The sequence below is a fragment of the Octopus sinensis genome, linkage group LG13 (genome assembly GCF_006345805.1).
Source record: "Octopus sinensis linkage group LG13, ASM634580v1, whole genome shotgun sequence".
Classification (NCBI taxonomy): domain Eukaryota; kingdom Metazoa; phylum Mollusca; class Cephalopoda; order Octopoda; family Octopodidae; genus Octopus; species Octopus sinensis.
In genome coordinates, this window is record NC_043009.1 from 54,899,942 (window position 1) to 54,917,433 (window position 17,492).

At 36.4% G+C, this 17,492-nt stretch overlaps 1 protein-coding gene across 4 annotated transcripts in view; it reads right to left on the bottom strand.

The window, feature by feature from the left end:
* The window catches only part of LOC115218551 (myotubularin-related protein 6), a 244,786-nt gene that overhangs the window by 90,343 nt on the left and 136,951 nt on the right, over positions 1-17,492 (bottom strand). For all 4 annotated transcript variants that reach the window (XM_029788434.2, XM_029788431.2, XM_029788433.2 and 1 more), the window contains exon 2: positions 8,041-8,157. In XM_029788434.2, the coding sequence (XP_029644294.1) occupies positions 8,041-8,157 (117 nt within the window). The remainder of the gene's footprint in view (positions 1-8,040; positions 8,158-17,492) is intronic.

Below are 17,492 nucleotides of genomic sequence, written 5' to 3' on the forward strand. Positions count from 1 at the left end.
ACTACCACCACCACCATCACCCCTACAACTACTACTAATAATACTACCAAAATCACAAACCACCATTCCTATCACAACTACTGCTACTGCTTCTACAGAGATTGGTGGGTGGCTGAACCATTTTCCTTAATTGTCTTTCCTTTCTTTCATGCCTTTAATTTTTCTTTTCTCCCTATTATTCTTTCACTCTTTCAAATTTTCTTCCATGCAGCATTATTCTCTTTCATTCATTATGTTGTGAGTTTAAAATCCTGCTAAAGTTGACTGATCTGGGTTTGACAAAGTAAGTACCAAACAGGTCACAAGTCAGTGAATCAACTATCTCTTCTCCCAGGAGATTGTAGCCTTGTCTAGAAAGTTAGAAAGTATTAGTGGGGGAACAAAAAAACTTAGAACTTACCAGAACATATAGTCAAATGTTCTTTGTACCTGAATTTTGTAAATGTGTGGAAGAGAGAACTCAATCCCAAGCAATGTTTAACTGCTTATTTGAAGCTAAAACTCTTTTTGTTGTAACTCAGAGTTTCACATTCTAAAATATTAATCTGACATGAAATTTTGAATGCCAGCAAAAATGACTTTAACTTCAAATGTGTGCACACATGCACATGTACACATGTATGTATATATGTATGCCTTTGCATGTGAGAGAGAGAGAGAGAGAGAGAGAGAGAGAGAGAGCACAGCTAATTCAGCAGAGAATTAACATTTATATAATGCACTCTGGGTTTGTACAAGGATAAGGAACTACCAATGAGACAACTACAAAAGTTCTTAACTGAGAAAAAGCCTCTATAACATTTGTTGATCTGGAAAAGGCTTTGACAGGGCATGAAGCTATATAGCAGAGCAGTTGTTTAAAAAAATAAGTATAAATTAATGGAGTATCTTCAGCAAAGAGTTTAGCATATGTGTCGGTATCCATCAGTAGTCAGTTTTCACCCTCACTTCCTTCCTTCATTTAGCATAGGAGTTTAAGACTAATTAATTGTTTATGGGAACTCTTGTATACCTATGACCTATTTCTCATAATTGAATCTGACAAGAAAAAAAAATAACATAAGAAATTCCAAATGTGGAAACAAGGTTGAGAATCAAGAATCTTAAAATGAACCAAGCAAGCATGAAAGAGCTTCTTCCAGTTTCTGTCTACTAAATTCACTCACAAGGTTTTGGTCGGCCTAGGGCTATAACAGAAGACACTTGCCCAAGGTGCCACACAATGGGACTGAACCTGGAACCATGTGACAAGAAAGCAAGCTTCTTACCACACAGACGTGCCTGTACCTAGATATGTTAAAAATATATTTACTAACTATATGAATACCACTCTCTCTCTCTCTCCGTGCTTATTTTGAAAGCTCACTGTTTATTGGCGCTGTTGTTATTTCATAGAAGATAGTTATAGTTCGATACAACTTTGATCATATTTCAAAGGCGGCTTTATTAAATGAGAGCCAGTTTAAATAATCTAGCTGTAAAATTAATCATAGAAGCAGACTTGACAGCAAACACCAAGGTATGTCATTACAGAATTTATTATTAACACCAATTTTATGTCTGTCTTTAATAAAACATTTCTCATTTGAATCTTTCCTTCTTACATAATTGCACCTTATTCTTTTCTCTCTACTTTCCTTTCTTACACCCTTTCTTCCTTCATCCTTTGTCTGCTACTTAATCCAGCCCTTCCACTCCCCTGTGCATGTTATGTGAAATTATGTTTCCCAACTATTCTACAAAATAACAGTCATTTCTATTGCTGTTCTGTCATTCTAGAATCATCTAACATGGAAAAGACTAAGAGATTTCCCTGGAGTTTTACCATCATTGTGTCACTATCAAGCGTTTCATTGGCAAGATTTAATTAATATAGATCTCATATCCAACTGCAGAAACACCACCAACATTCAACTTGGCACCATGACAGTCCGTACAGAATATCCAGGACTTCCAAAGACATGTTAAAATTAAAGGACAGCAATCATATAGTAATTCACAGTGGGACATCGTTTATCAACAGATTCGTTATACCATTCTGAATGTGAAAAGGAATTATCATTCTAAGGTCTTAACTGACTTTATGGTTCAAGATTAGGCCAGCACTATAGCAGGTATGTGAACCTAGTTCTGCTAGTTCCTGGAATAGCTTACAGGACAAACAGACCTTTATTTTGCTTGCCAAGAAAAATGAGTTCATGGCTTTTGGTGCTTTGGTATTGAAGTTAGCCCACTATGGTTAGATCACTTCAGTATGGCTAATTCTCTTCTGAATAAACTGTAGCTATGACTACAAGCATTTTCACAACTTCAAAGTCACGCTTATTAAGAAAGATATTCATATTATTATTATTATTATTATTATTATTATTATTATTATTATTTAGGCAGTGAGTTGACAGAATCATTAGCACACCAGGCAAAATGCTAAGTGGAATTTCATCTGACTTTCCATTCTGAATTCAGATGTTGCTGAGGTCGACTTTGCCTTTCATCCTTTCGGGCTTGATAAAATAGTACCAGTGGAGTACTGGGGTCAATGTAATTGACTAGCCCCCTTTCCCAAAATTTCAGGCCTTGTGCTTATAATAGAAAGGATTATTATTATTATTATTATTATCATTATTAATATTATAAGGATGGTAGATTGGTAATTTGATTAGAATATTAGAAAAAAATACCTTGCAGTATTTGTCATAGGTTTTTGCATCCTGAGTTCACATACTGATAGGGTCAGCTTTGATTTTCATCTTTTTGGGTCTGCAGTCAAGTACTGAGGCTAATATATTTAACTAACCCCCTCCACTCAAAATTCAGACTTTGTACCTATGTTGGAAATAGGTGGCAAGCTGGCAGAATCGTTAGTGCGCTGGATGAAATGCTTAGCAGTATTTCGCTCATCGCTATGTTTTGAGTTCAAATTCCACCAAAGTCGACTTTGCTTTTCATCCTTCTGGGGTTGGTAAATTAAGTACAAGTATAATACTGGGGTCAATGTAATCAACTAGTCACCGTCCCCCAAAATTTCAGGCCTTGTGCCTTTAGTAAAAAGGATTGTTATTATTATTATTATGATTATTATAACTAAAGATGCTGCCGGCCTAGATTTCATCATCTGTCCCTTTAGTTAGCAATAAAATACCAGTAATTACTAGGTTTGCACTCTCTCCTCAACTAAAATTGCCATGTGCTTCATAAAACAAGCAAACAAGCAAGCAAAATCAATATTTCAAATATCTGTATAAAAGAAACAGCAACTACCACAACAACAACAAACTAACAACTTAATAATGTAACTTATTAGTTAGACTGCATGCTGAAGTGATCAATACCGTACCTATTGCTTACTAAACTTCTAAATATTATAACTGTGTCTTTTTTTATTTTTTGTCTGCTGTCTACTGAAGACAACAGCATGGTTCACGAATACACTCACAAACACGCTCACAGAAAAGACATACAAAGTGCACGCACACACACACACACACACACACATACATACATAAGCCTCACATAATTTTCAGAAGTGGTTCGGTGGACTGTATGTAATTATGTAGCTTATATTCATTCAAAAAGACGGTTGACCAGGACTCATTAATGGCTAACGAGGTAGTATGCTTACTAGATCACTGCTTGCAAACACATGACAACAAACAGACACAAAATACACATGCACAAACAACAACAAAAATCGCCGCCATCATCATCTCTTCCTCCTTGCTTCCAGAAGATGTAACTACATCTCCTGAAAGTAGCTACCGAGACAGGATAGATAATGCACCTGTCAAAGCCATGCCAGCATGGAAACACGGAAACAAAACTAATGATGATGATGGTGGTGGTGGTGGTGGTCGTTGTGATAATGATGGTGGAAATGCTGATGTAGCTGCTGATGATGATGAGGATGATTCTGATGGTAATGATAGGGGTAGTGATGATGGTGAATAGAGATGATATGATGATGATGATGATGATGAGTAGGAGGATGGTTGCTGATGCAGGCGGTGGTGATTGGGGTAGTGGTGATGATTTGGTTAATTGTGGTGGTGATAATGCTAGTGGTAAGCATGACAATCATTGCAATTATGATGATGATGATGATGACTGTGGTGAAGGAGATGATATTAATGATTGTGGCAGTGTTGATGACGATGATGGTAGTAGTAATGCTGCTGCTACTGCTACTGCCGCCGTTCAAGAATTTGGACCTGGAGATCTCCATTTCCTGCAACTTCGAGGGCCACCTCCCAGTGGTGTCGGGTGTCAACGAAGAGCCCTTGACTACAACAAGACGACCATTTTTTTTTTTTTTTCCAAGGTCTGGGGTCTCCTGTCCCTAAGCCCTAGACCATCACCTAATCACCCTTACCCGGCTTGTTGCTTAACAATAACAACAACAACTACTACTACTGCCAATGATGATCATGATAGTGATAAGGATGGTGGTGATAGTGGTAGTGATGAAGGCTGATGATGGTGATGGCAGTATGCATGACGATGATTATGGTTGTGTTAAAGGTGATAATGATGGTTAGCAAGTGATGATGATGATGACGATGATGTAACTATAGACAATTTCGTGATATTTAAGTCCAGTTGAAACTTCCTGTTGCAGCAAAAATTAGTTTGCATACTGTTAATAGACACACATTGCACTTGGCAACATTTTGTGCACTTTGCTCACACCTGACATTTTGTTTTATAGCACTTGCCACTGCTGTTTGAAGACAATCTCTTCAATTAACATTGGCTAATATTTCTTCTTTCCATGGAGAATTTTAAGAAAACAAATTGGATTTCATGACTACAAATAGAAAGTAAACTCTCTTTAGAGATTCCGATTGAATAATTTTTCTATTTTGCCAATTTTCGAGAAATGATCTTTCAATGCAGGATGTCAAAAGCAAAATAAAATTCATAATTCATGACCCAATTCAGATCATACATAATCATCATCACCACCACCATCACCATCATCATCATCATCATCATCATTTAACATCTGTGTTCCATGCTGGTATGGGTTGGTCAGTTCAACAAGATCCATCTAGCTTGAGGGCTGTGTCAGTTTCCAGTGTCTGCTTTGACAAGGTTTCTATGGCTGGTTTGAATGCCCTTCCTAATACCAACCACGTTTACAGGATATTGTGTATAAATGCATGCAGCAAACCATAAGTAACTGGAATGGACAAGTAACTGAGGAGATGATAGTTCAAGTCTAATCACCAACACTGGAATAAGATCTTGCTGCAACATTTAGCTCTTACTGACTTTGCTGTTATTGTCATTTAGCTCCAGGTTGGCTTGGATGAAGCAAACCTTTGATTGAAAACATTCCATTTGTGGCTATTTTATTTTACAGATAATGAATGAGAACAGCTGTGTGAAGAAGTGTCAGACCCAAACAGTAGAGGGAGCCCGTGGAAGAGGTAGATCCAGGAAGAATGGGATGAGCATGACCTTCAAACGTTGGGCCTCACAGAGGCAATGACAAGTGACCAAGACATTTGGAGATATGCCGTGCTTGAGAAGGCCCAGCAAGCAAAGTGAGATCATAGTCATGACCGATGCCAGTATCGCATCACTGGCCTGTTTAAAAACACCCTTCAATTGTTAGGCAGTATGCTGTGCTTGTGAAGACCAGTTGAACCAAGTGAAATTGTAATCATGCCTGATGCCAGTGCCACCTGACTGGCACCTGTGCCAGTGACATGAAAAAAGCACCATTTGAGAGTGACCGATGCCAGTGCCACCTGACTGGTATTTGTGCCAGTGAGATGAAAAAAAGCACCATTTGTGAGTGACCATGAATGCCTGACTAGCACCCATGCCGGTGGCATATAAAAAGCATCATTCAAATGTGGTTGATGCCAGTTCTGCCTGACTGAGTCCTGTGCCGGTGGCACATAAAAGCACCCACTACACCCTTAGAGTGGGGTTGGCATTAGGAAGGGCATCCAGCTGTAGAAACCAACCCAAATCAGATTGGAGCATGGCACAGCCTCACAGCTTGCCAGTTTTCAGTCAAACCGTCCAACCCATACCAGCATGGAAAGCAGATGTTAAAAGATGATGATGATGATGACAACGAGTACACTTAGGACTAAATTATCCAATAAGTTGTTTTTGTTTTTTAAGATGACAGTATTTTCTTTGTTAGCAAAAGTGAGAAATTTGGTTGTTATTTCATAGATGCATAAACGTTTTTATAAACAAATTCTGGCTTCAAAAACATATCTATCTATATATTTATTATTGTATTTGATAGCATGTAAGATACACTCCACCCCCAAACCCAAAACGTCTGAAAAAAATCATACCAGCTTCTATATGTAAAGTTGAGTTTATATTACCTGCTTTAATGCACTAAGAACATTTTTCTGAATAAGTGCTGTGAGAATTAGGGTGCATCTAATATGCCCATGCATTTTTATGCCAACAAATATGATATATATATATATATATATTATATATATATATATATATATATATATACAGGGTTGGCCAAAAGTCACCTGACAGTAAATCAAAAACCATTTAATTCCAAGATTTATTTATGTTTAACAACTGAATGAATTTAATAAAAGCATCTAAATACGAAAATTGTTCAAACTAAAGTCATTCTTGAGTGACACATTTTTCCATTTGAATCAAATCAGAATTACTGATAGTATTTATGGAATTTTGATTTACTGTTGGGTGACTTTTGACCAACTCTGTGTGTGTGTTTGTGTGTGTATCAGGCACATGCCATCAGTAATTACTCAGGGTAGGCACTTGGTGACATTTATGTAGTAAAACACACAAAAAATAAGCGAAATACAGGTGCATGACTAAGTTGAAGGCAGATTTACTTCTGCCTCTATAGCTCGTAAAGAAAACGTTGTTGTAGGAGTGTACGCAACATGTGTGCTACAGCATTACTATGCATAGTTTAAATACTGAGATTGAAAGGCAGGGGCAAATTAAGACTACCTAATCTACAAAAAAATTAAATATTTTGTATTTTATGTATAGTAATCAGAGTAACCTTCATAATTTTATAGAATTAGGTGCATATTTTACCATAAAAGGAAAATGTTGCTATCAATCTATTTTATTCAAGGTAGGGTCTGCCTACCTTGTTGGCATGTCTGATGTGTGTGTGTATATATATATATATATATTATATATATATATATATATAGGGAGAGAGAGAGAGGTGTGAAATTACAAGTGCCATCTGATTGATGAGAGCTAAATAGTTGATTCAGTTGCTTAAAGCCATGCTAAAACACCAACTACTCAGTCTGTCTTTGAAATATTTAACCTTGACTGAAACATTTCTGATGCAATCCTATCTTTTATTCAGCTAAAGTATGTCCAGGATTATATTATCTAATGTATTCTTCCTACAGTTACTATGCTAAGTATGATTTTAGAGAAATCTGGCTGTTATTTCAAGGTGCTAAGTGATTATATAGATGCTCTTTCATGGAAAATAAAGTTAATAGGCATTATGGCAAACATTAGCACAAAGTTTCTTAATTCACACTTGCTCAAACTTGAGTCAGTTAAATCAGATTATGGAAGCTGAAAGATTCTGTAATCTGTAATCTTAAGGCGGTGAGATGGAAGAAACATTAGCACGCTGGGCAAAATACTTAGTGGTATTTCGTCTGCCGATACATTCTGAGTTCAAATTCCGTCGAGGTCGACTTTGCCTTTCATCTTTTCAGGGTCAATTAAATAAGTACCAGTTATGCACTGAGGTCGATATAATCGACTTAATCCGTTTGTCTGTCCTTGTTTGTCCCCTCTGTGTTTAGCCCCTTGTGGGTAATAAAGAAATAGGTATTTCGTCTGCCAATACGTTCTGAGTTCAAATTCCGCCGAGGTCGACTTTGCCTTTCATCTTTTCAGGGTCAATTAAATAAGTACCAGTTATGCACTGAGGTCGATATAATCGACTTAATCCGTTTGTCTGTCCTTGTTTCTCTCCTCTGTGTGTAGCCCCTTGTGGGCAGTAAAGAAATATGAAGCTGAAAGATTATAACTTACCCATGTTTCCTTTTTCCGAACGTTGTCCACAAAAATCAGGTGGGTGGCAGTTAAGTGTAAAGTACCTTCCGATGACTTGCGAGGGTTGACACGATCCAACCATTTCACATTCTCAACCTTGAAGAAAGGAAGAAAAAAGAAGAGAAAGAATAAGAAAACAAGAATGGTGATTGAACTTCATGCAATAAAGGCATGGGATTCAAGTTTCACTGCAAAGCGAGATGAGGAATGGGTGAGGAAGGTGAGTGGAAGTAGGTGAAGGAAATAACAATTAACTAGGATCTTTAAGATTTCATTTCTTTCTTTATTGTTGTTGTTGTTGACAGAAGCATTAGCACATCGGAGAAAATGTTTAGTGACATTTCTTTCGGCTCTCTCTCTTTTCTCTTTTACTTGTTTCAGCCATTTTGACTGCGGCCATGCTGGAGCACCACTTTTTAGTCAATCAAATCGACCCCGGAACTTATTCTTTGTAAGCCCAGTACTTATCCTATCGAACTCTTTTGCCGAACCGCTAAGTGACGGGGACATAAACACACCAGCATCGGTTGTCAAGCAATGCTAGAGGGACAAACACAGACACACAAACATATACACACACATACATATATATATATATATACATATATACGACAGGCTTCTTTCAGTTTCCGTCTACCAAATCCACTCACAAGGCATTGGTCGGCCCGAGGCTATAGCAGAAGACACTTGCCCAAGATGCCACGCAGTGGGATTGAACCCGGAACCATGTAGTTGGTTAGCAAGCTACTTACTACACAGCCACTCCTGCACCTTTACATTCTGAGTTCAAATTCTGTCAAGGTCAACTTTGCCTTTCATCCTTCCAGGGTCAATAAAATAAGTACCAGTCAAGTACTGGGATCAATGCAGTCAACCAGCACAACACCCCTCAAAATTTCAGACTCTGTGCTTGTAGGAGAAAGTATTATTGTTTTGTGTTTTTCGGTAGAAAGTTGTTTGTAGGGTGTGATGTGACCCTGATAACATTGAAATTGAAATGAACCTGGATACGAGTTCAATAGAAAGAATCAATAATAGTTTAGAATTCTCCACTTAACTCGACTTCCTTCACGTCATCGCAGCTTCAGTAAGAATTAAAGAAACGACAGAAGAAATCGAAACGAAGAACAACAAAGAAGCTGGCAGGAGATGGTGAAAGTGAAGGTGTCAAATACGATGTTTGGGAATGGGAATATCACTAATTAACATCACTAATTAACTGAATTAAAGATTTATTTCGGAAGTACAAAAACAAGCAAAAAACAAAAAAAAAAACAAAAAAATTACAAGGCACTGAAAATACATTCTGGCTTTGTTTTTCTAACTTTATGTTCGACAATTTGAATTGGGTTTAACCCTTTTGATACTAACCTGCCTGAAGCTGCCCTTGGTTCTACAATACAAACTTCCTGTTTTAAAGGGATCTAAATTAAAACCTTTCATAAATATTTCATGTTAAACTGATTGGAGTAGAGAGGTTATGTCATTGTTTGATTTGCAAATGGTGACAAAAGGATTTGGACAAACATAACTGATTGGTTAACTAAATGTAAAATAATCAATCAATCAACCAATTAATTGGTTAAATAGTTAACCAATTGTCAAATGACAAACAAAATGGAACCAGTGCATGTTTTTATCACTAATATAATGACTTTTCCGAGATAACACAAAATATGTTTCAAATACCAGTTTAATCATTCTTTCTACTATAGGCACAAGACCTAACGTCCGGGAGGAAGAGGCTAATTGATTACATCAACCCCAGTGCCTGACTGATACTTATTTTATCAACCCCGAAAGGATGAAGAGCAAAGTCACCATAGTAGAATTTGAACTCAGAACATAATGACAGATGAAATGCTGCTAAGCATTTTATATGGCAGGCTAATGGTTTTGCCAATTTGCCACCTTAAACACAAGTTTAATAATAAAGGTTATTTAACTAATTTTTTTTTATTATTTCAAAACTGAAACTAAAGCAGTGTATTTCAATAGAAATATGATAATAGAAGAGTTAAACAACACCAAAGTGAGTAACATTTTGGTTGTGCTATTGAGCAACCACAGAAAACTCAATCTGTATGTGAGGCAGCTTGACAAAAGCCGTTTCCCCCTAAGCTATGTTCATAAGAGTTGTACTCAGCACTGCAATTCCAGTTAGAGCCAGGAAAAGAAAGAAATATGTAAGTTGTAAACAAAAAAATTTCCAAAATTTATGTTATACAAAAAATTTAGGAGGGGGCATTTTTCTTTAAAAAAATGTATGTGTATATATGCATATGTCTGTGTGTGTGTGTGTGTGTGTGTGCATATACACAAAGACACACACTATATATAGTTTGACAAAGGTCAGCAGACCACAACTTCAAAATCATTGTCAACCTACCTCCTTGTAAAAGTACAATAAACATGCACTCTACAAAAAGCATTGAATAATTCTTCAGTTTAATGTTAAATTGCTTTTATTATAAAATCACGCACACACACTCACATTTATTATATATTGATTTTAAATTTTGGCACAAGGCCAGCAATTTCAGGGAAGGGTTAAGTCAATTACATTAACATCAGTATTCAACTGGTATTTATTTTATCAACCCTGAAAGGATGAAAGGTAAAGTCAACCTCAGTGGAATTTGAACTCAGAATGTAAAGGCAGACGAAATGCTGCCAAACATTTTGCCCAACATGCTAACAATTCTCTCAGCTCACCGACTTATGTATTATTATATATTACTACATGAGTGTATTATTATATATTACTACATGAGTGTAAGCTTTAAAAACACAAAATCAAAATCACATCTCCGATGTGACTGAAGAAACAAATACTTAAAATATTCATCTTCATAAAGTAAAACAGACAGACAAATAGATAGGACAGGCTTCTTTCAGTTTCTGTCTGTCAAATCCACTCACAAGGCTTTGGCTGGCCTGAGACTGTAATAAAAGACTCTTGCCCAAGGTGCCACTCAGTGGAACTAAACCTGGAACCACAGGTTGGAAAGAAAAGTTCTTACCACACAGCTATGCCTGCTAACAACTCTATTCACCAACAAGAAGGACTTGCCTAAAGTTCTCGATTCTGTTGAATTAAAAAAATTAGCAATAAATCACTCTCTGGTTGGGCTGCCAGTCTATTGTGGTTAGCATCCCCAAAAGATTTGGCATTTATTCCACATCAACAAATCACATACGAACAATCTGTCTTGCACAGAGGTGTAACAAAGCACCCAGAATAGATTGAATTTGATTATTTTCCAGCTTGTAAAGTTCAATATTTCATAAAGTTCAGTATTTCCTCAAACACTTCGCTTCTTCTACAAGAAACTATTTCAATCATTTTTTACTAAAAAAAAAAAACTCTACGTTTTAATTGAAATATACCATTAACATTTCTAAACTCTGAATAAAATTTCAATAAAAAAATAATTAAAAACCAATTTTTTTTTCAAATAAATAAATAAATGGCTGATCTGATGAATACATTGAAACATAATTAAACATTTAACTGATATTTCATTTTAAAATGACATAATTTGATCTCTTGCAATTAATTAATTAAAAGAAACCACTGACATTAGTAGCAGAAGCTATGTACATTAGCAAGTTACATTCATTTCTTTATCAAAATATAATTTTGCATGAATCCTCACCTCACATTGAAATATTTAATTGCAGGAATTAAGCAAAAAGCTGCTCTCATATTTATTGTATAAAGCAATAATAATCATATTGATTACTATTTTTCTTTTTTTCCATAGCAATTTTATTTTAATTTCCAGTTCTAATTCTATAGTTGGGTATTTTCCATAACCTTGCTTCAACCACGTTTGGAGAATGAAATTTAATTTATGGAAATTATGTAAAAGTCTGTTTTATATATATATATATATATATATATATCATCATCATCATCATCATCATCATCATCATTTAACATCTGTTTTCCATGTGATGCATATACACACCAAATCTTCATTCAAAGCCCCTTTTTCCATGCTGGCACATGCTAGATGGTTTGACAGGAAACAATGAGCAAGAGGACTGTGCAGAGCTCCAATGTCTGTTTTGGCATGGTTCATACACCAAGATGCCCTTCCTAATGCCAACCACTTTACAGAGTGTACTGGGTGCTTTTCATTTGGCACCAGCACTAGTGAGGTCACCAAGTAACTAGCAAAACAAGACCCCTAAACTGAATGGAGTATTGAAGAATGTAAAAGTATGATGGAGGTGCAAACAGGAACAGGTATGTATTCACCTCTTCAGGTATCTTGTTGAAGAAGTGAAAACATGACTTCCACATCCATATATATATATATATATATCATCATCATCATCGTTTAACGTCCGTTCTCCAATCTAGCATGGGTTGGACGGTTCGACCGGGGATCTGGGAAGCCAGAAGGCTGCACCAGACTCCAGTCTTATCTGGCAATGTTTCTACAGCTGGATGCCCTACCTAACGCCATATATATATATATATATATACATATATATATATATATATAGAAATATATATGCACACACACACACACACACAAACATAAACACACATCTCAGCATGCGCTGATATAGTTGTAGTGAAATTTAGAGACTAAAGCTGTATAGCAACTCATCATGCATGTATGGACTCATCTTTCAGTAACGCTAATCAACAAGATATGTAAACACTGGCAAGAAAACTGGTAAACCAGAAGTGCCCTGACATATTTACTTGGTCGAATTAGTACGTATGCACCCTTATTACTCTCAGCATAGTAAATGTTTGGATTTGAACTTGAAACAAAGATGTGGCTGTGTGGTATGAAGTTTGCTTCCCAACCACATGGTTCAGGGTTCAGTCCCACTGCATGGCACATTGAGCAAGTGTCTTCTACTATAGTCTTGAGCTGACCAAACCTTTGTGAGTGGATCTGATAGATGGAAACTGAAAGAAGCCCATCGTGTGTGTATTTTTGTGTAAGTCTTCATCTTGCACCAGTGCTTGACAACCAGTGTTGGTGTGTTTACATCCCCATATCTTAGCGGCTCAGCAAAAGAAACCAACAGAATAAGTACCAGGCTTTACAGAAAAAATAATAAGTATTGGGGTCAATTCATTCAACTAAAATTCTTCAAAGCATTGCTCCATCATGGCCACTGTCGAAAGACTAAATCAAGTGAAAGATAAAAGATGCTGTCTTTTGCTTTTAGCTTCCAGATAAGCGCAGCTGATTCTCTACACCTGCATATAGCTTTCAACACATTCCACATATCTCTTTCCTGCTTTCCTTCCACAGGAAGTTATACTAGAATATGACCTTCTCCCATTGTCTGTTCAAGGTTTATGAAGGGGGTCTGAACACTGCCACTAATTGCTAATAAACTACTTATTGATTATATCATCATTATTTTAACGTCCACTTTTCCATGCTTGCATGGGTTAGAAAAAAAATTCGTTGAGGTAGATTTCCTATGGCTGGATACCAGCCATCATCGGTTTTCAAGAAAGGTAATATTTTTCCCCTTGCAGGACATGATTTCATTGAAGACTGGAAAAGAATGACACCACTTGCGTGCTGGTGATGCTTGTTTACAATTACCATGTAATAACACACACACACACCACACACACACACACACAAACATAAACACACATCTCAGCATGCGCTGATATAGTTGTAGTGAAATTTAGAGACTAAAGCTGTATAGCAACTCATCATGCATGTATGGACTCATCTTTCAGTAACGCTAATCAACAAGATATGTAAACACTGGCAAGAAAACTGGTAAACCAGAAGTGCCCTGACATATTTACTTGGTCGAATTAGTACGTATGCACCCTTATTACTCTCAGCATAGTAAATGTTTGGATTTGAACTTGAAACAAAGATGTGGCTGTGTGGTATGAAGTTTGCTTCCCAACCACATGGTTCAGGGTTCAGTCCCACTGCATGGCACATTGAGCAAGTGTCTTCTACTATAGTCTTGAGCTGACCAAACCTTTGTGAGTGGATCTGATAGATGGAAACTGAAAGAAGCCCATCGTGTGTGTATTTTTGTGTAAGTCTTCATCTTGCACCAGTGCTTGACAACCAGTGTTGGTGTGTTTACATCCCCATATCTTAGCGGCTCAGCAAAAGAAACCAACAGAATAAGTACCAGGCTTTACAGAAAAAATAATAAGTATTGGGGTCAATTCATTCAACTAAAATTCTTCAAAGCATTGCTCCATCATGGCCACTGTCGAAAGACTAAATCAAGTGAAAGATAAAAGATGCTGTCTTTTGCTTTTAGCTTCCAGATAAGCGCAGCTGATTCTCTACACCTGCATATAGCTTTCAACACATTCCACATATCTCTTTCCTGCTTTCCTTCCACAGGAAGTTATACTAGAATATGACCTTCTCCCATTGTCTGTTCAAGGTTTATGAAGGGGGTCTGAACACTGCCACTAATTGCTAATAAACTACTTATTGATTATATCATCATTATTTTAACGTCCACTTTTCCATGCTTGCATGGGTTAGAAAAAAAAATTTGTTGAGGTAGATTTCCTATGGCTGGATACCAGCCATCATCGGTTTTCAAGAAAGGTAATATTTTTCCCCTTGCAGGACATGATTTCATTGAAGACTGGAAAAGAATGACACCACTTGCGTGCTGGTGATGCTTGTTTACAATTACCATGTAATAACACACACACACACACACACACATAAATATCCAAACCACGCTAATATAGGAAAAAACAGATATTAACCTAATCGTGTGTGTGTGAGAGAGAGAGAGAGAGTATTTCTTTATTCACCATAAGGTTGAGAAAAAGAGGGGGCAAAACAAACGTTGGGGTCAGGGTATCGAATGAGACGAAACGTATGAATAAACAAAGAATTAAAATATATACAATTAAATGAGAATGAGTGATTAACAAAAAATGAAGCGGAGGACGTGGTTGACCCCACAAACCACATACTCACACTGAAGACTTTGCTTTCTCCTTTTTTACATTCTCGATTAAACAGGTTCTTTCACTAGCAACATACTTACTATATACTTCCATCTTTTACGAAACACACTTTGTGACAGGCATTTCTTCACCAGCCTTATTTTCCATTTCATGTGGAAAACGAAAAAGTCGATTAGCTCGAGACTGGAGATAAACATGCCTGTTGCAATTCCTTTCACTCTCGTCTTCCATACTACTTCTTTCGCCATAGCAAGAGAGAGAGAGAGAGAGAACTAGCATTTAAACTGGCCATATCAGACCCAAATATTCCACATGCTTTATGTTCAAACTGACCCACATTTGGCCTTTCACATCTACCCATACAATATCATTCTGAAAATATACAATCACATCATTCAAATCTAGAAGCAGTGAGATAATAACGCATGATTAATTTAAATCAATTTGAATAAATAAACATTATGCTTAACAGGAGAATCTGACTGCCGAAGGATTAAAGCCAGGTAGACAGAGCTGACAACACTTTCGATTGACTACCCTACCTAACATGCTGTTTACTCACCCAGTCAGAACTCCTACAGCTTTCATTCCCCCACCATCCCCAAAAGGAAAAAAAATTCGAAATCAAAAACATATATAAAATGTAAAAAAAAAAAAAACACGACTAATATAAACGCTTTTCTTAATAAATTAACATAAAAGATTTAAAATAAAATAAAAGATTTTAAAAAAACTGAACAATCACAGTACATGTTCATAATATTACAGTGTAAGATAAAGGTTGAATGACTCAGAAGAAAAAACAGTTTTAAAACAACCAATTTTATTTGAAATTGTAGTTAAGAGACTCAAAACTGAAGAAAAAAAAACAAGAAGAGGAGGGAGAGATTGCAGAAAACTTTTGATTTTTCTCTCTTGACTTGACATGTTAAACTAGACTAAAGCAGTATAAACTTAATATTGTTTCATTAAGCAAGAAAACGCTTAGAAAATAAAATAGTAACAACAATAATACTAATAGATATACTACTACTAATAATAATAATAATAATAATAATGTTTGTATTAATGACTATTTTTTTTAAAATCATTTTTTTATAACAATAATAAAATTTTCTTTATTATTGCCACGATGATGATAATGATGATGAAGGGGATCACTTTTATAGAAGAGCAAATGGAAAAGAAAAGCAGTCGAGTAGATGGTGTGGGTGAGTGGATGCATGTGGTGATGGAGAAGTGGTGGTGGAGGTGGAATCAATAAAGTTCAGAAAGAGACATAAAGTCAGTTCCTGAACAGATTAATATCATGAAGTCTTACAGATTATATTGCACAGGTTGAAGTGAATAGAACACACTCTCCATTTCTCTCTCTCTCTCTCTCACACACACACACACACACACATATACATATACTCTTTTACTTGTTTCAGTCATTTGACTGCGGCCATGCTGGAGCACCGCCTTTAGTCGAGCAAATCGATCCCGGGACTTATTCTTTGTAAGCCCAGTACTTATTGTATCGGTCTCTTTTTGCCAAACCGCTAAGTGACGGGGACGTAAACACACCAGCATCGGTTGTCAAGCAATGCTAGGGGGACAAACACACACAAACACACATATATATATATATATGTATATACATATATACGACAGGCTTCTTTCAGTTTCTGTCTACCAAATCCACTCACAAGGCATTGGTCGGCCCGGGGCTATAGCAGAAGACACTTGCCCAAGATGCCACGCAGTGGGACTGAACCCGGAACAATGTGATTGGTTAGCAAGCTACTTACCACACAGCCACTCCTGTGTATATTTATATACACACACACACACATATATATATATATATATATGTAAAAAAATACACATACACACACACATACACATGCATGCACACAAGCACACACACACACACAAATACACACACAGAGAGAAATACCTCACTTTACAAGGACCTGCTTTATGAGACCCTGGGTTTATGAGTTTTTTACAAGTTTTGGTTTCTGTTTATGAGTTTTCGCTTTATGAGCATTCTCCAGGAAAGAACTGACTCGTATATTGAGGCATTACTGTATATATATATATATATATATATATATATACATAAATACACACATACACGTCGTTCTTGGAAGCTATTAGATTTGTTGTGTACATAAACAAGAGAATGGTTACTTCTTTCTTTGGTATTGGTCAAGTGATGCACATATTCCTGATAAAACCCCCAAAACGGTGGAAAATTGATAAAAGCTTTCCTTTATTTATAATTAAATATGCTTGTTCAATTGACAGAGAAATAGATAAATTGGACATGTTTCTTTGTCTCCTATGTACGCATGTACAAACACACACACACACACACATATGCACACATGTTGAAGAATATGTATCTAATTGTATGTGTGAGTGTGCTCTTGGCCACAAAGGCTCAAACAAATTAAAGAATTGAAATATATATATATATATTTGC